The sequence below is a fragment of the Schistocerca nitens genome, chromosome 5, assembly GCF_023898315.1.
Source record: "Schistocerca nitens isolate TAMUIC-IGC-003100 chromosome 5, iqSchNite1.1, whole genome shotgun sequence".
Classification (NCBI taxonomy): domain Eukaryota; kingdom Metazoa; phylum Arthropoda; class Insecta; order Orthoptera; family Acrididae; genus Schistocerca; species Schistocerca nitens.
In genome coordinates, this window is record NC_064618.1 from 326,177,863 (window position 1) to 326,198,102 (window position 20,240).

At 45.8% G+C, this 20,240-nt stretch overlaps 1 protein-coding gene across 1 annotated transcript; it reads left to right on the forward strand.

Annotated features, from left to right (window-relative positions):
- The first annotated feature begins 4,597 nt into the window (after positions 1 to 4,597).
- LOC126260910 (uncharacterized) lies at positions 4,598 to 6,697 on the forward strand. Its single transcript, XM_049958371.1, has 3 exons — positions 4,598 to 4,937; positions 5,102 to 5,284; positions 6,195 to 6,697. Exons 1-3 carry the CDS (start codon positions 4,698 to 4,700, stop codon positions 6,594 to 6,596), a joined length of 825 nt encoding a protein of 274 aa, XP_049814328.1. The 5' UTR covers positions 4,598 to 4,697; the 3' UTR covers positions 6,597 to 6,697.
- Positions 6,698 to 20,240: the final 13,543 nt, after the last annotated feature.

A 20,240-nucleotide genomic window follows, 5' to 3' on the forward strand; every position in this document is an offset into this window, starting at 1 on the left:
GCGCAATAGTTAGCGCATTGAACATGCATCCGGGAGGACGACAGTTGAAATTCGCATTCAGCCACCATCATTTAGGGTTTCCATGATTTCCTTCACTAAGTCCAGGCAAATGCCGGGCTGATTCCTTTGACAGAGCATGGCCGATTTCTTTCCCATCCTTGCCTAATCTGAAATCGTGCTCCGTCTGTAATGCCTTCGTTGTCGATTTTACGTTGAACACTACTCTGCCTTCCTTCCTTCTACCTTCGGACAATAATGGACCCAAGATAACCGACGGGCAATATAGACAGAGAAGAAGCGAAGAACGATACAGGGATGATGGAGACAATAAGGATGATGATTATAAAAAGAAAATGACGACTAAATTTTTTTGACATCTGCCCAGGATGGATGCAACACGACTAACGAAACAGATTTTTAATATGCTAGACAACAGATCTGAAGTTTCCGATAACTGGACCTCAAGAACACTGGACTGAATCGGGAAGCTATCTCTAAGAGATAGACGTACAGAAAAATGGCTCTGAGCATTATGGGACTTAACGTCTGAGGTCATCAGTCCTCTAGAACTTAGAACTACTTAAACTTAACTAACTTAAGGACATCACACACGTCCATGCACCAGGCAGGATTCGAACTTGCTACCGTAGCGGTAACGCGGTTCCAGACTGAAGCGCCTAGAACCGCACGTCCACACCGGCCGGCCTAGACATACAGATCACTGATCGACAACTTTTACGAGCTTCGACGATAAACAAAAGCGGAACAGCGCCTGGACAGAAGACAGAATTCAGATACCCAGAGAAGACCTGCAAACGCGTCCCGTCTGCAAAAACGGCTTCCAGAAATGTCTTACTGCTACTTGACGTCATCTATAACGGCCCTAAATGAGATTGGGGAGAAACTATTTAATATTCGTAACTGATTCGTTTCTAATTTATTGTGATTCGTAAGGTCAAAATTTGCGTAAATATTGCGAAATAATTACGAGCTATAGATCTGTTGTAATCACGGTATTTTGTGAAATGTGGAATAATTTTGTATACCGATGTAGTGGACACGCTGTCGATACCAGGGACGTAAAATTACACATATCGTGAAATAGTCTGAGAGGTAGCGCAAAGCAGAATCTTTGAGACCGCTTTAGAAACCTGTGATGGAGACGAGTGACAGCTGTCACGGCAGGAAGCAGTGGTGGAACTGCGAGAGAGGATGGTCGGAAGAGTCGGTGGCTCTGATGCGGGGGAGGCGAGACCAGCAAGTTCTTGTAGGGGCGAGTAGCACTGCAGGAGGCAAGGGCTGCCGTATATGGGCTGTTAATATGAGGCTCCGAGATGCAAAGGAGGAGGAGTGCTATAGAAAAAAAAGCAATAACTTGGCCATTGCAGGCACCGGAACATGAGCATCACGAAGCGATCATCACATTGTGGAAGGAAGGGACGATTTTACCGCTGAGCTACTAAATCGCGTTTGCAGCAGTAAAAAATCTAAGACCAGATCACTACAGACTTCTAGCGGTGTAAAGGGCTTGCCAGTGTTTTTTATAATATGGGCTAACAATATAATTTTCCCAAGTCATTATTACCTGGATCAGGATCCAAGTCCCGTGGTCTTGTGTTGCGAGTGTCATGCTATGAATTACGATTTTTTTTATAGTTAATGAGGGCTATTAACTTTGCCAGGAGGTAAAACTAATTCTTTTCAATTTGAAAATTCAGCTAGGTTTTTAAATAACTAATTCATTAATCTACATTTGAATCCCCCCCATGAACCATGGACCTTGCCGTTGGTGGGGAGGCTTGCGCGCCTCAGCGATACAGATAGCCGTACCGTAGGTGCAACCACAACAGAGGGTTATCTGTTGAGAGGCCAGGTAAACATGTGGTTCCTGAAGAGGGGCAGCAGCCTTTTCATTAGTTGCAGGGGCAACAGTCTGGATGATTGACTGATCTGGCCTTGTAACACTAACCAAAACGGCCTTGCTGTGCTGGTACTGCGAACGGCTGAAAGCAAGGGGAAACTACGGCCGTAATTTTTCCCGTGGGCATGCACCTTTACTGTATGGTACAGAAACCAGATGACAGTTATAAGAGTCGAGGGAGATGAAAGGGAAGCAGTGGTTGGGAAGGGAGTGAGACGTGGTTGTAGCCTCTCCCCGATGCTATTCAATCTGTATATTGAGCAAGCAGTAAAGGAAACAAAAGAAAAATTCGGAGTAGGAATTAAAATCCATGGAGAAGAAATAAAAAATTTGATGTTCGCCGACGACATTGTAATTCTGTCAGAGACAGCAAAGGAAAGGGACTGGCTGGAAGAGCAGTTGAACGGAATGGACAGTGTCTTGAAAGGAGGATATAAGATGAACATCAACAAAAGCAAAACGAGGATGACGGAATGAAGTCGAATTAAATCGGGTGATGCTGCCGGAATTAGATTAGGGAATGAGACACTTAAAGTAGTAAAGGAGTTTTGCTATTTGAGGAGCAAAATAACTGATGATGGTCGAAGAAGAGAGGATATAAAATGTAGACTGGCAATGGCAAGGAAAGCGTTTCTGAAGAAGAGAAATTTGTTAACATCGAGTATAGATTTAAGTGTCACGAAGTCGTTTCTGAAAGTATTTATATGGAGTGTAGCCATGAGTGGAAGTGAAACGTGGACGATAAATAGTTTAGACAAGAAGAGAACAGTAGATCACATAACTAATGAGGAGGTATTGAATAGAATTGGAGAGAGGAGAAATTTGTGGTACAACTTGAATAGGAGAAGGGACTGGGTGGTAGGGCATATTCTGAGGCATCAAGGGATCACCAATTTAGTACTGGAGGGCAGCATGGAGGGTAAAAATCGTAGAGTGAGACCAAGAGATGAATACACTAAACAGATTCAGAAGGATGTAGGTTGCAGTAGGTACTGGGAGATGATGAAGCTTGCACAGGATAGAGTAGCAAGGAGAGCTGCATCAAACCAGTCTCTGGACTCAAGGCCACAACAACAACATTTGAATACTAATAATAATAGTAACTGAAGTTTTGAAGATAATTTTTTCGAGATCTATTTAAAGGAGTATTATCAACAAAATTTAAATGACAGCCATTTTATTCAATCACACTGATTGATATTTGTGATTATTGTGATACTTTGTATCGATATTCAGCCTGTCGTATTCCATTACTGCAATAGTGATGGGTTGCTTTTTTGAAGATACTAAGATTTCAGTGAATGACTGTTAAGAATTAAAGAAAAAACATCTATTAGGACTCAGTAACAATTACAGTGAGGTCAGGCACCTTCATTATTGCTGCGTTGCGAACAGCAGTTAGTGAGTCGTTTATCATTCTATTAATCACCACATTTCAACTCAGCTCCGTCCGAACAAGCCTCGGAAGGTCCAACGGTACTGACCGACCGCCGTGTCATCCTCGGACGTAAGGCCTCATGGGATGTGGATATGGTAGGGCATGTGGTCAGAACACCGCTCACCCTGCTGTTGGAAGTTTTTGTGACTGGCGCCGCCACTCCTCAATCAAGTAGCCTCCTCAACTGGCCTCACAAGGACTGAGTACACAACGCTTTTCAACAGCGCTCGGTGGACCAGAACGCGTTACCCTTCAACTGCTGGCCGAGCCAGACAGCCCTTAACTTCGGTGATCTTTCGGGAACCGTTGTTACCAATGCGGCAAAGCGATTGGTCCAAAAGTTCCACATTTAGTAATTTTAAATTTAATTCATCTGCGTCTACATTTACGTAGAAACTCCGCAAGCCACCGTACGACGAGTGCCGGAGGGTACTCTGTACCAGTACTAGTCCTTTTCTTTCCTGTTCCACTCGCAAATAGAACAAGGGAAAAAAAACGACTGACTATATGCCTCCGTACGAGATCAATTTCTCGTATCTTATTTTCGTGGTCCTTATGCGCAATGTATGTTCGCGGCAGTAGAATCATTCGGCAATCTGCTTAAAACATCGGTTCTCTAAATTTTCTCAGTAGTGTTTCTCGAAAAGAATTTAACACTCCCTCCAAGGATTCCCATTTGAGTTCCCGAAGCATCTCCGTAACACTTAAGTGTTGTTCGGACCTACCGGTAACAAATCTAAAAAGCCAGACTCCGATGTCTTCCTTCAATCCGATATGGAACGGATTCGAAACATTCGAACAGTACTCAAGAATAGATCGCACCAGCGTCCTATATGATGTACCCTTTACAGATGAACCAGTCCTTCCTAAAATTCATCTTTGGGATTCGTTAAAACGTCGACTTTGTTCGAGACCTCAGCGTGCAATATCACTGCCTCCTCTTGAGGTAGAACGGTTCCCATTCTTCCACAGACGTTTCGACACATAGCTGAATTTGTCCCAAGCCGATTTCAAGCCATCGTAAAGGCGAAGGGTGCACATAGCCCACTTTAATGGCCACTAAAAGGTGTCCAGATACTGTAAGTAGGCTGTTTAGGTTTTGATGTTGGTAAGGCCGGTATTACACTATCAAATTTCTTTGTCCAATATCTTTGTCAAAGATATTTGATAGTGTAATGGGATCTTTGACAAATGTCGTCCAATATTTGATCAAATCTAGGCCGAGGCCGTATATTTGATCAAAGAAATCGCTTGTCTTCTGTTCACTGCAATGCGAAATGTTACCACGGGGAGCGCCAGCATCGCTGGAGCGTTCTGTCATCTTTTGTGTTTGTAAACATGGCAGCTAGATACAATTGGTGTGTGGCGTCAACCACAAAATTAATTGAAATGTACGAAGCGGATGAGGCGCTTTATAATGTGAGGCACCCTGAATATAAAAATAGATTAAGAAGATTGGAGAGATACAAAAACATAGCAGATATTATTAGCCGTGACATTCGGCCAGGATGTACGGCAGAAGATATAAAGAGGAAGATCAATGGCCTCCGTACTAGCTACTCGTACGAGAAAGCAAAAGTACGTATTGACATTTTCATTTTTATTTATTTATTTATGCTAGTAATGTTTACATGTCATACAAATGATTAGCATTAATTTGTTCACTGCAGCGACTTGAAGCATACAATAATGTTTACGTAACCTACATGTAGTTTTAATTATTTTCATTATTAATATTGCAGATGAATAAAAGCAAAAGTGGAGCCAGTGCGCAGGCGGCATATACACCACAAGTATACTGGTTTCAGATGTTGAAATTTCTTGACCAGTCTACAGAGGCCGACGAGAGTCTGTGCAATTTGGATAGCACAGAAAGTGAAACTGGAAGTGAACGTGCCACACCGACGTTTGAGGAAATGTGTGCGGTATGTACATTTTTTAACATTTTACGTTACTAAATGTGATTATCTTGCCAGGGCACTTTCCCAGCGCCATTGTAAAACGCCTTAAAGTATTCCCTAACTGCTCTCCCATGTACTGTACGTCCAGAAGCAGCTTGGCAAGCTATAGGTTCCATTTGCTGTAGGTCCTCAGTGCTTTGTGTCTCCAGATAAGTGCAGTCTCCTACTACGGCAGACACTGTTTCCTGACGTGTGTACAAGTGTTTTCTTCTCTCAGTTAACAAGTTGTGCAATGTGCAGGCAGCCAGTGTTATTGTGGTAACTTTTTCAGGAGGCAGATTAATGGTAGTAAGAAAAATCCTGAAACGACTTGCAAGAATGCCAAAGCTGCTCTCCACTAATCTTCTCCCTCGTGACAGTCTGTAATTGAAAACCTTTTCTTCTTTTGTGATTCCTTTTAAGGGGTATGGCTTCATAATGTTATAACTCAGAGGAAAAGCGTCATCTGCCAGTACTACCATTGGAGTTGTAATATTTGTGTTCCCAAGCTTCCTGCCTTCAGGAATGTTGAGCATAGATCGGTCAATGAGACACTCACGTAGTTTGCTTTTTGAAAACACTCCAGCATCACCAACACGCCCATTAGTTCCTACATCCACATACAAAAATTTGTAGGAAGCATCTACCATGGCAAATAAAATGATACTGTTGAAGGATTTATAATTGAAAAAGTGAGATCCACTAGCTTGTGGACATTTAATACGAATGTGCTTTCCGTCCATTGCTCCTATAGTGTTATAACAGTTCCACCTCTTCTCGAAATCCTCTGCAATTTGCTCCCACTCTCCTCTCCTTGTGGGTACCTGTAAATAAATAAGATTTATGTATGTGCAAGGAAGTACGTAACTAATGGCTTTTATCTTTTATTTTATAGCATGAGATCCAAGAGCCTGTCGCATGTAGCGAGGCACAGCCACAGCCCCTGCGTCAAGAGCGGCCTCCCACAAAAAGGAGGAAAGTCACGCAAGACGTGGCAGCTAACGTCATGGAGGAGGCCAGCAGGACACTACAGGCTATGGCTGATGCTGCCAGAACCATGCCTGTCCATGAAGACCGCTACAGCACCCTGGGCGCCCACATCGCAGCAGAGCTGCGTGAAATGGAAAGGGTGGGCGGCAGGGAATACACCACTGCCACAATGCACAGTCTGCAGCGGACATTAATGGACAGGTGGGATTTGCTGCATGCGACAGCCCGTGCACAACCGTCCACCTCTGGATATATCCAGGTTGCCTTGCAGCAGGCTGGAATCGAGGATGAAGACTCCATTCCATAAATATATGTGTGTATAATTTTTGTACATCCTGGCCGAATGTCACGGCTAATAATATCTGCTATGTTTTTGTATCTCTCCAATCTTCTTAATCAATTTTTATAATCAGGGTGCCTCACATTGTAAAGTGTCTCATCCGCATCGTACATTTCAATTAATTTTGTGGTATCACACATCTCATTTGCCATGTAAATAAAGTAAATAAATAAAATAATAACAATTTATCTTCATGAACATAAAGTGTATCGAACAGTTATTTACCTTCAGACAATGGTCCTTTAGTGCTTTATAAATTGCTTCACACGTTTCAGGTATTATTTTACTTAATGTGCATTGTGGAATTCGAGTGCTGTACTGTAAGCTAGAGTAACTTTCTCCCGTAGCAAGGAATCGTAGTGTTACAGTGAGCCTGTCTTCTGCAGATACAGCAGTTCTTAGGTGAGTATTGTGTTTTGAGATATGAGGAATCACTTCACTGAGAACATACTGAAAAGTATGCTCATCCATTCGCAAGAAATTGATGTATGACTTGACGTCTTCCACTATTAGCTCACGTAACAAGTTTTGCTGAATGCTTTTTTCGTCTCGTCGTGAAACCCACGGCTTCACCCAGGTACGTTTCCTTTTTTTCCCCCGCTTCTGTATCGCATGTGCACACACAGCAATTGTGGCACATGCAGCAGCTGCTGCGGTTAATAACAATTTGTTTTTGTCAGCCATCTTGAACTTTGACGAAATCTTTGATGACAGTGTAATACCCCTTCTAGCGCTCGTCAAAGATCTTTGTCCAATATATTGGACGGAATATTGGATCACATCTTTGATCAAATCTTGGACAAAGAAATTTGATAGTGTAATACCGGCCTAACGCTACGTAGCGCTCTGTACGAAAATCACTGTCTGTGCTGTGTGCAGTCTGTGGCTGGTTTTCATTGTTGTTTGCTATTGTAGTGTTGGGCAGTTGGCTGTTTCACTGGCTGTGCTGTGTGCAGTCTGTGGCGGGTTTTCATTGTTGTTTGCTATTGTAGTGTTAGGCAGTTGGCTGTTAACAGCCAACTGCCAACAGCCAACTGCCCAACACTATAATAGAAAACAACAATTAAAACCAGCCACAGACTGCACACAGCACAGCCAGTGATTTTCGTACAGAGCGCTACGTAGCGTTACCAACATAAAAACCTAAACAGCCTACTTACAATACTTTTGATCGTGTGGTGTAATCCTGAAAGAAGAAAGGTTACAAAACTAACATCACAAAAATTTTCTTGAGGAAAATGGACATGGCAGCTCACACTAGCTGATTACAGCAACGTGTATGAAGGTGAAACAGCTGCAATACTGACATAAGGAATGGACTCCAAGACGAAGAGAACGTTGTATGAGGACTTAGGAGGACATGGTACTTCTGACTGGCTGCAACGACGACATGTCATGGAACATGAGCATCCCTGAAGCTCTCTACGCGATCGGAACTTTATTTACTACAGAAAAGGCGAGCTGGGAAACATCCTCAAGGAACAAACGATTGTAAGGAAAATTATTCGCCCTAAAAACGGAGGACGACAATCCCGTGAAGCAGCTGAGAAATTTCCTAACCTGGCAGCGGTGATTGGATCTTCCATTCCCTCGCCATGAACCACGTGTGAAAATTCTGATATTCCATAGTTTTAGTGGAAGACCACAAAGAGGAGATGACAATTTTTCTATGCCTTCAAGTGAAACAGAAGGCTATTTTGGAGATCGTCAGAGTTCTTACCAGATTCTAAATTTCAGTGCCGAGAATTGTCATATGGTTGTTAGGACAAACTTGCCTCTTAGGCGGAACAGCAGGGGACTGACTGCGAAAGCTAACTAAAACTGTGTAAAGCGGTACTACTATTCCATCCATGTTCTGGTACGTATGCTGACAACTATGACTGTTACCAATATTAAACGTATTCTTTGAGTTCGAAACTGTTTCATTTTTCATACAGGGAGACTACCAGAACAGTTTGCAGCATTGAATAAAATGTCAGCCAAAGTGTTTGAACTTTTGCTTCGTTGAGTACTAAGTCAGTGGGTTCATTTTCAGGGTTCCGTACCTCAGTCGGTAACAACGGAACTCTTATAGGATTAATTTATTAACCATATGTCTGTCTGTCCGATTGTTAAGATTCTCATTTCTCAGGAACGGGTAGAGGTATCCAGCTGAAATTTATGTAACATACACTCCTGGAAATGGAAAAAAGAACACATTGACACCGGTGTGTCAGACCCACCATACTTGCTCCGGACACTGCGAGAGGGCTGTACAAGCAATGATCACACGCACGGCACAGCGGACACACCAGGAACCGCGGTGTTGGCCGTCGAATGGCGCTAGCTGCGCAGCATTTGTGCACCGCCGCCGTCAGTGTCAGCCAGTTTGCCGTGGCATACGAAGCTCCATCGCAGTCTTTAACACTGGTAGCATGCCGCGACAGCCTGGACGTGAACCGTATGTGCAGTTGACGGACTTTGAGCGAGGGCGTATAGTGGGCATGCGGGAGGCCGGGTGGGCGTACCGCCGAATTGCTCAACACGTGGGGCGTGAGGTATCCACAGTACATCGATGTTGTCGCCAGTGGTCGGCGGAAGGTGCACGTGCCCGTCGACCTGGGACCGGACCGCAGCGACGCACGGATGCACGCCAAGACCGTAGGATCCTACGCAGTGCCGTAGGGGACCGCACCGCCACTTCCCAGCAAATTAGGGACACTGTTGCTCCTGGGGTATCGGCGAGGACCATTCGCAACCGTCTCCATGAAGCTGGGCTACGGTCCCGCACACCGTTAGGCCGTCTTCCGCTCACGCCCCAACATCGTGCAGCCCGCCTCCAGTGGTGTCGCGACAGGCGTGAATGGAGGGACGAATGGAGACGTGTCGTCTTCAGCGATGAGAGTCGCTTCTGCCTTGGTGCCAATGATGGTCGTATGCGTGTTTGGCGCCGTGCAGGTGAGCGCCACAATCAGGACTGCATACGACCGAGGCACACAGGGCCAACACCCGGCATCATGGTGTGGCGAGCGATCTCCTACACTGGCCGTACACCACTGGTGATCGTCGAGGGGACACTGAATAGTGCACGGTACATCCAAACCGTCATCGAACCCATCGTTCTACCATTCCTAGACCGGCAAGGGAACTTGCTGTTCCAACAGGACAATGGACGTCCGCATGTATCTCGTGCCACCCAACGTGCTCTAGAAGGTGTAAGTCAACTACCCTGGCCAGCAAGATCTCCGGATCTGTCCCCCATTGAGCATGTTTGGGACTGGATGAAGCGTCGTCTCACGCGGTCTGCACGTCCAGCACGAACGCTGGTCCAACTGAGGCGCCAGGTGGAAATGGCATGGCAAGCCGTTCCACAGGACTACATCCAGCATCTCTACGATCGTCTCCATGGGAGAATAGCAGCCTGCATTGCTGCGAAAGGTGGATATACACTGTACTAGTGCCGACATTGTGCCTGCTCTGTTGCCTGTGTCTATGTGCCTGTGGTTCTGTCAGTGTGATCATGTGATGTATCTGACCCCAGGAATGTGTCAATAAAGTTTCCCCTTCCTGGGACAATGAATTCACGGTGTTCTTATTTCAATTTCCAGGAGTGTATTAAGGTCTACGGTCGCTAGGCGGTGAGAAAAATGTAAAGTTTTAAGTCAATGCAGTTTATGTCACATTTCGATTCTCACAGTCATCAAAACCGGTAGTTGAAATCAGTATATATGTCGGTCCTGGTGGTCTAGTGGTAAAGCGTATGCCTAGAAGTGAAGGTGTCCCGCTATCGAATTTCGCTCGGCCTACTGATTTTTCGCTTCTTCTCATACCCTAACCCTCTCTATTAAGGATGATGAGTTACCAGAAATAGCACGTGGTTCGGATTTTACGTTAAACTGTAGGATGCCTTTCGTACGCAGGATAACTGAGGTATATGAGAAACACGCAAGTCGCCGAAGTGGCGGCCAATAGAAAGACTTGAACCCCGCCATTGAGCAACACGATATTATTACCTACACTGAGGTGACAACAGTCATGGGACAGTGGTTCGCACATGGTGGTAGTATTGCGTACACAAGGTATAAAAGGACAATGCATTGGTGGAGATGTCATTCGTACTCAGGTGATACACGTGGAAAGGTTTCTGACGTGATTACGGCCGTACGAGGGGGATTAACAGACTATGAATGCGGTATGGTACTTGGAGCAAGACGCGTGGGATATTCCATTTCGGAAATCGCTATGGAATTCAATATGCCCAGATCCACAGCGTCAAGAGAGTGCCGAGCATACCAAATTACAGGTAATACCTCTCACCAGCACGACGCAGTGACCGACGGCCTTCACTTAACAACGAGGAGCAGAGGCGTATATGTAGAGTTGTCAGTGCTAACAGACAAGCAACACTGCGTGAAATAACCACAAAAATCGATATAGGAATAACGACGAACATATCCGTTAGGACAATGCGGCGAAAGTTGGCATTAATGGGCTATGACGGCGGACGACCGACGCGAGTGCCTTTGCTAACAGCACGTCGAATCCTGCCTCGGGCATGGATGTGTGTGGTGTCCTTAGGTTAGTTAGGTTTAAGTAGTTCTAAGTCTAGGGGACCGATGGCCTCAGATGTTAAGTCCCACAGTGATCCGAGCCATTTGAACCATTTCAATCTAGACGACTGCAAGAACCATGGCCTGATCAGATGAGTCTCGATTCGAGTTGGTAAGAGCTGATGCCAGTGTTCGAGTGCGGCGCAGACCCCACGAAGCCATGGGCCCAAATTGTTCAAATATGTGTGAAATCTTATGGGACTTAACTGCTAAGGTGATCAGTCCGTAAGCTTACACACTACTTAACATAAATTATCCTGAGGACAAACACACACACCCATGCCCGAGAGAGGACTCGAACCTCCGCCGGGATCAGCCGCACAGTTCATGACTGCAGCCCAAGTTGTCAAGAAGGTTCTGCGCAAGTTGGTGGTGGCTCTGTAATGGTGTGGGTTGTGTTTACATGGATGGACTGTGTCTTCTGATCCAACTGGACCGATCATTGACTGGAAATGGTTATGTTCGGCTACGTGGGCACCATTTGCAGCCATTCGCGGATTTCATCATCCCAAACAAAAATGGAATTTTTATGGATGACTATACGCCATGTCACCGGGCCACAGTTGTTCGCAATTGGTTTGAAGAACGTTCTGCACAATTCGAGTGAATGATTTGGCCGTTCAGATAGCCCGTCATGGAACATAATCGAGTGGTCAGCTCTTGCAGAAAATCCTGCACCACCAACACTTTCGCAATTAAGGACGGCTATAGAAGCATCATGGCTCAATGTTTCTGCAGGAGATTTCCAACGACTCGGGCAGTCCATGGCACGTCGAACTGCTGCAGTAGGCCGGGCAAAAGTAGGTCCGACACGATATTAGGCGGCATCTCATGAATTTTGCCATCTCAGTGTACATACACAATTTTGTACTGAACCCTCAGGGTGCAAGTCCTACTAGCACTTGTTCGGTCTTTTTGTCCTAACCTTCTTGTCATTAAGAATATTACGATAACGTGAGGGAAAAAATAGACAAGCGCACTCGGAATTATTCTTTCCGACCGAAATGATGGAGACTAAGAACGCGCTGCTGATTTACTCACAGACGGCTACAGGTAACTACAGAAGAATTTTTATTTACTATTCTTGCGCGGCAAGAAAATTTACCGCAGTTGTAAGCGGTAGGGCCTTATATGCCTTGTTGCAAACGAGGAAACGGATCTTGGGGCTGTAGCCTCGCAGGTTTGGGTTGACTTACCCGAAGCAAAGAATGCAAGTGGTCGGCACTACGAGCACGCTACGCGGAAGACGTGCTTGCGGTTTATGGACGTCTGCACTGCTCGAGGGCGACATCGCATGCCGGACGCCAAGAGATCGTGGTCCGCGGAACGAACTGCACGCAGCACTTTGAATGTACGATTCCAGACGTCTGACATGCAGTACTGAAAGCCGTGCTTCTTCTATTTCGAATATGACATTCAAGAGTGAAGGAACTGTACATGTTACAAAAAGATAAAAGAAGCTTCCGAAATGTGACAATACAGAAGAAGGCTGGAGATAATATGAGTTGTGTTATTGTTCTTGTTGTTTTTGTCTTCAGTCAGAAAACTGGTTTGAGGCAGCTCTCCATGCTACTCGATCCTGTGCAAGCCTCCTCATTTCCGAATAACCTACATCTTTCTGAATCTGGCTTATGTATTCATCTCTTTGTCTCCCTCTACGATTTTTACCCCCCCCCCCCACACACACACACAAATAATTCCCCCTCCGTTGAACTCTTGATGTCTCAGAATGTACCCTATCAACCGATCTCTTCTTTTATTCAAGCTGTGCCACAAATTCCTTGTCTCCCCAGTTCCATTAATACCTCCTCATTAGTTACTTGATCTACAAATCTAATCTTCCGGAGTCTACTGCAGCACCAAGCTTCTATTCTCTTTTTACCTAAACTGTTTATCATGGCTATACGCGAGACAAACTCCTTCAAACAAGATTTCCTAGCACTTTGGTCTACATTTGATCTTAACAAACTTCTCTTCTTCAGAACCGCTTTTCTTGCCATTGCCAGTCTACATGTTATATGCTGTCCACTTCTGTCATCAGCATTTATTTTCCTGCCCAAATAGCAAAACCCATCTACTAATTTAAGTGACTCGTTTCCTAATCTAGTATCCTCAGCATCACCTGATTTAATTCGATTACATTCCATTACCCTTGTTTTGCTTTTGTTGATGTTCATCTTATATCCTCCTTTTAGGACACTATCTATTCCGTTCAGCTGCTCTTTCAAGTTCTTTACCGTCTCTGACAGAATTACGACGCCATCGGCAAACCTCAAACTTTTTATTTCTTCTCCCTGAACTTTAATTCCTACTAAACATTTTTCTTTGGTTTCCTTCACCGCTTGCTCAATCTACAGATTGAATAACATTGGGGATAGGCTACAGCCCTGTCTCGCTCCCTTCTCAACCACTGCATCCCTTTCATGCCCATCGGGTATTATACCTCCCGTCTGATTTCTGTACAAGTTGTAAACAACCTTCCGCTTTCTATACTTTAACCCTGCTACTTTCAGAGTTTCAAAGAGAGTATTCCAGTCAACATCGTCAAATGCTTTCTCTCAGTCTACAAATGCTATAAACGTAGGTTTGCCCTTCTTCAACCTATCTTCTAAGAAAAGTTGTATGGTCAATACCGCCTCGCGTGTTCCTACTAGGGCTGTTGATAAAATATAGATGTATCGATATATCTGTACATATTCCAAAAAGATACCGACATATCGACGATATTTCTTCTAGCGACATATCGATATCAAAATGGCAATATCAAGGACCTATATTTTTCTTTTATATATTTTTTCACAATTTTTGGTAAATACTTGAAGTTGTATTATAACATGATTTTACTTTCACTGTCTGACGGAGTCTTACTACTTTTAGAGCTTTCATCTCGTCCAACCTTTGTCTTCAACTGCATGAGGCAATTATAAGTGGTACAAAAGAAGTAGTCCGAATGATTGATAGATGGCTGTGTGAATGGAATAACGAGATTTTCGATGTGAGGATATGGCACGCCAGTTACGTTAAAAACAATATTTAACGCAACTACCGTGCTATTTCTTCACATCGACATTCTTCAAAAACAGTCGCTGCAAATGATGAACAAAAATTTAAATGACAAGATTGGGCTTTACAGTGGTCTGAGACGTGTGAGGAAAAGTGACGAAATCTGATCTCGGCTCGACCAACAGAAACTGCAACGTTTAGCTTCATCACGCAATTTTGACACTACAACTGCTTGGTCACTGACGTTGGCAGAAGTGAAAAAATAAAAAAGTCTACATGAAGTGTTCCTGACAAATCCGATTGTGACTAACCCGAAAGACGGGCCCATCGGACACCTTTTATTGCGCCACTTACATGCAGTTACCAAAGTGGTTATCGCCAAACGTGAATGTGCATCGTTTTCCTTTCAATTCTGGCTCTAAGGTGGATAGGCAGGCTCCTACGTCGTTAGTATACAGGATATCTAATAATAATCAATGCTTAAATATACAGCTCTAAAACCGGCAGTATATTTACGATGTGCAGCCCGATATTTTCACAGGCAGGTATGTCGATATTTTATCCGTCGATATAGCGGTACTTTCCTTAGGTATATCGATAGCTGGTAATGTAATTTTTTAAATATCGATGTTTCGGATTCCCAATATTTTTAAAAAAATATCAACAATCCGAATTCCTGCATGTCTCCGAAATCCAAACTGATCTTCCATGAGGTCGGCTTATACAATTTTTTTCCTTTATCCTGTAAACAAGTGATGATTCTCACAACGCTCGACAAAGAATTGTCACAATCATCATAACGGGGAAGCAACTACGCACAGATGGTCATTTGTTGCTCTTTAAAGTCTTCTATTAGGCGGCGAGGAACCCACCGGTCACACATCTTTGAGTGGTGGATGAATGCGTCAGTACTACCAACAGAGACCATCGGTTGTATATGGAGGTGTTTAATTGAGAACCTTCGATCATCAGCCGGCCGCTGTGGCCGAGCGGTTCTAGGCACTTCAGCCCGGAACCGCACTGCTGCTATGGTCGCAGGTTCGAATGCTGCCTCGGGCATGGATGTGTGTGATGTCCTTAGGTTAGTTAGGTCTAAGTAGTTCTAATTCTAGGGGACTGATGACCTCAGATCTTAAGTCCCATAGTGCTTAGAGCCATTTGAACCATTTTTTTCGATCATCTCGAATGAGAGTGTCAGGACGTACCAACTTTGCAGGAGTCACCTCTGTGTGCGGCCGGCCGACACGTGGAAGAAAGGAGAGGTTTGCGTGTCCTTGCTGCCATGATGCCATCATTCGCCCAATCCTTCACCGTGCTTTGTTCACTTCCATGTCTCCGTAGACATTCTGAAAGTGCCAACTGATATCTGCGGTGGTCTGATTTTCCACCGAAAGCAACTCAATGACAGATCTCTGCTTGGAATGCACATCCGTGTCAGACGCCGTTTTGAAGGTTACGAATAGCACCGCCTCCTACCGTAAATGGGACTGAAGCGGGAGTGTTTCACGAATTCCCATAAGAAATTCCACGTCTTTTGAACCAAAATTGACAGAGAGAGAAAAAATGTGTTGCATTAGTTATTGAAATCCCTTCGTACATCTATTCACTGTAGAAGCCTATAAAATACGTTTGCGCGCAAAGTAATGTAATGATTTATTTTGAAATGTAATTCAGTCATTTTTATCGCCATGTGTAGCATTAATTTCGTGTTACTCTGATCACTGCGTCTTGGAGTTGCATTTTTCTGTCATTAGGGTATGAGGAACGCATACAGAGTTATCTTAAAGCTTGATGGGATTACCAAAACGAAATGTTGATAGGCATTAGTCTGTAGCAGCTGCTATCACGCTCGCAGTGCCGGCACCCCGTATACGGTCGGTGCATGCGATTAAGGCCCCTGTCGGTCTGTCCGGCCGTACGTCAGAAGCTGGCGGCGGCATCGGGTCGCCGCTCACGTAGCTCATTACGTCGCGGGCGACGGAACAAAACGGCAGTGCTTCGAGTGCGGCCGGCGGTACCCAGACAAACTGGGCCACTCCCGGCCGCTGATGGCTTTAATTCATTTTCTTCGTGTCCGGCTCGCGCGCCTCTGCTCGGCCGGACCGGGCATTATTTATTGGCGCCAGGAGCTGCGAGCAAAACGGCGGGCAAGTACTCCGGCGGGAGTGCTTTTAACATTCCGCGCGACGGTAATTGCGACAGCGAAACACTCTCAGGCGCACCTGGGGCCCGCCAGCGCCGGCGCGGCCGCTGAGTGCATCTCGCGCGAGCACGAGGCGGTCGCGAGCGGCTGGCGCGCCACCACACAGCGCTACAGCCACGTACAGTAAATGAAGTGAGCGTTTGAAACCATCACACGCACGTACTTCACACGATCACCTGATTTCGTCGATATGCTAAATTTCAAGTTCTTGCTCATATCCTAATTTTACACTATCACCTTGTGTGGGTGTTCAGATTGCTTACTGCCTGACAAGAAAAATGAACTATCCAGACGACATGGTCGGATGCCAATGTAACTTCGTACTCGCTCATACCACTGGCGCGGCGCAAATGTAAACGATGAGAGTTTATAACGTACCTATTCTCAACGATGTATGTAAGGTTTTATTGTGACATGCGTAGCTAATATTCAGGCTCTGAGCACTATGGGATTTTAACATCTGAGGTCATCAGTCCCCTAGAACTTAGAACTACTTAAACCTAACTAACCTAAGGACAGCACACAACACCCAGCCATCACGAGGCAGAGAAAATCCCTGACCCCGCCGGGAATCGAACCCGGGAACCCGGGCGTGGGAAGCGAGAACGCTACCGCACGACCACGAGATGCGGGCTACCTTTTTTAGGTTTGAGAACTTTAAGAAAAGGTGTATTTTTGTCATGGCTTATTATACACTCCTGGAAATGGAAAAAAGAACACATTGACACCGGTGTGTCAGACCCACCATACTTGCTCCGGACACTGCGAGAGGGCTGTACAACCAATGATCACACGCACGGCACAGCGGACACACCAGGACCCGCGGTGTTGGCCGTCGAATGGCGCTAGCTGCGCAGCATTTGCCGGCCGAAGTGGCCGTGCGGTTAAAGGCGCTGCAGTCTGGAACCGCAAGACCGCTACGGTCGCAGGTTCGAATCCTGCCTCGGGCGTGGATGTTTGTGATGTCCTTAGGTTAGTTAGGTTTAACTAGTTCTAAGTTCTAGGGGACTAATGACCTCAGCAGTTGCGTCCCATAGTGCTCAGAGCCATTTGAACCATTTTTTTGCGCAGCATTTGTGCACCGCCGCCGTCAGTGTCAGCCAGTTTGCCGTGGCATACGGAGCTCCATCGCAGTCTTTAACACTGGTAGCATACCGCGACAGCGTGGACGTGAACCGTATGTGCAGTTGACGGACTTTGAGCGAGGGCGTATAGTGGGCATGCGGGAGGCCGGGTGGACGTACCGCCGAATTGCTCAACACGTGGGGCGTGAGGTCTCCACAGTACATCGATGTTGTCGCCAGTGGTCGGCGGAAGGTGCACGTGCCCGTCGACCTGGGACCGGACCGCAGCGACGCACGGATGCACGCCAAGACCGTAGGATCCTACGCAGTGCCGTAGGGGACCGCACCGCCACTTCCCAGCAAATTAGGGACACTGTTGCTCCTGGGGTATCGGCGAGGACCATTCGCAACCGTCTCCATGAAGCTGGGCTACGGTCCCGCACACCGTTAGGCCGTCTTCCGCTCACGCCCCAACATCGTGCAGCCCGCCTCCAGTGGTGTCGCGACAGGCGTGAATGGAGGGACGAATGGAGACGTGTCGTCTTCAGCGATGAGAGTCGCTTCTGCCTTGGTGCCAATGATGGTCGTATGCGTGTTTGGCGCCGTGCAGGTGAGCGCCACAATCAGGACTGCATACGACCGAGGCACACAGGGCCAACACCCGGCATCATGGTGTGGGGAGCGATCTCCTACACTGGCCGTACACCACTGGTGATCGTCGAGGGGACACTGAATAGTGCACGGTACATCCAAACCGTCATCGAACCCATCGTTCTACCATTCCTAGACCGGCAAGGGAACTTGCTGTTCCAACAGGACAATGCACGTCCGCATGTATCCCGTGCCACCCAACGTGCTCTAGAAGGTGTAAGTCAACTACCCTGGCCAGCAAGATCTCCGGATCTGTCCCCCCATTGAGCATGTTTGGGACTGGATGAAGCGTCGTCTCACGCGGTCTGCACGTCCAGCACGAACGCTGGTCCAACTGAGGCGCCAGGTGGAAATGGCATGGCAAGCCGTTCCACAGGACTACATCCAGCATCTCTACGATCGTCTCCGTGGGAGAATAGCAGCCTGCATTGCTGCGAACGGTGGATATACACTGTACTAGTGCCGACATTGTGCATGCTCTGTTGCCCGTGTCTATGTGCCTGTGGTTCTGTCAGTGTGATCATGTGATGTATCTGACCCCAGGAATGTGTCAATAAAGTTTCCCCTTCCTGGGACAATGAATTCACGGTGTTCTTATTTCAATTTCCAGGAGTGTAGTATAGTTGAACATGGAGCCTTTGTTCTCATTTATGAGTCATTAAGATTAATTCCCCATCTTCATTTTCACTTTCATGACACTGTTTGCACGCTCGCATTGTACATCGCGAGTCGTATATTGAGAAGCATTTTATGGAAATTGATAAGATGCCATCTTGCATTGCATATCGCAAGTACGGGAAACGAAATTTGATTTTTGCTAGTCACATTGTTATTCTTAATAACGACAAATTTCAGAATAGATGGCCGTGCGGTCTCAGGCGCCTTGTCACGGTTCGCCGGCTCCCCTCGTCGGAGGTTCGAGTCCTCCGTGGGCATGGGTGTATGTGTTGTCCTTAGCATTAGTTTAAGTTAGATTAAGTAGTGTGTAAGCCTAGTGACCGATGACTTTAGCAGTTTGGTCCCATAGGACTTACAACAAATTTCCAATTCAGAGCAGACGAGCGTCCCGGGCGCACAAGTAGGCCAACAAATTTAATTACCATCAAAGTTCACGCCCGCTCTGAGGCACAGTGATTGTCAGTGTACTTGTGAACATAATATCATGTCGCTTCACAGGCTTAATAAAAGTAGAATATTCAGTAAAGTGCTATCTTGTGACTTTTCAAGCAGTTTTACCAGAAAGTCAGATGTGTTAATTTTCAGCCGGCCGGGGTGGCCGAGCGGTTCTAGGCGCTACATTCTGGAACCGCGTGACCGCCACGGTCGCAGGTTCGAATCCTGCCTCGGGCATGGATGTGTGTGATGTCCTTAGGTTAGTTAGGTTTAAGTAGTTCTAAGTTCTATGGGGCTGATGACCTCTGAAGTAAAGTCCCATAGAGCTCAGAGCCATTTTTTTTTGTTAATTTTCATGTTCGTTTGCTGCATAATTGCAATAAAAATTCTGGTACAGTGATTGTTTGCAAGACTAAAGATAAAGATCAGAAATATTCACGTCCAACATTTTAATCTGAATCATTCTGTTTTGCTGTCAGACGGTATATGTAAATTTCATTGAAAACGGATTCCTTTCTCGCAGACGAATTATTTGATGTCTTTTTGTAGTAGGGTTCGAATGAACTGTAGTCCTTGGTGATTGCAATGTCTTTCTTGCGAGTTTCGTTATGATTTACTGTGTCATACGCCCTTGATAGGTACACGAATGCCACGCCTTTAATCTGCCCTCTCTTGTATCTGTCTTGAATATGCCGAGTTAGCCTGACGACACGGCCAACCGACTGGATACAGAGAGTTACAACCTGATCGCTACTGCACAAATATTTGTCACTATATATAACATTTGAAATGTGAAAAGTGGTACTAAATTAAAATCTCACCGCAGTTAGTCGTAATTTTGAATGTCTGAATTTAGTTTAAATGAATTTACAATCGCGCGGGATTAGCCGAGCGGCCTAAGGCGCTGCAGTCATGGACTATGCGGATGGTACCGGCGGAGGTTCGAGTCCTCCCTCGGGCGTGTGTGTATGTTTGTCCTTAGGATAAT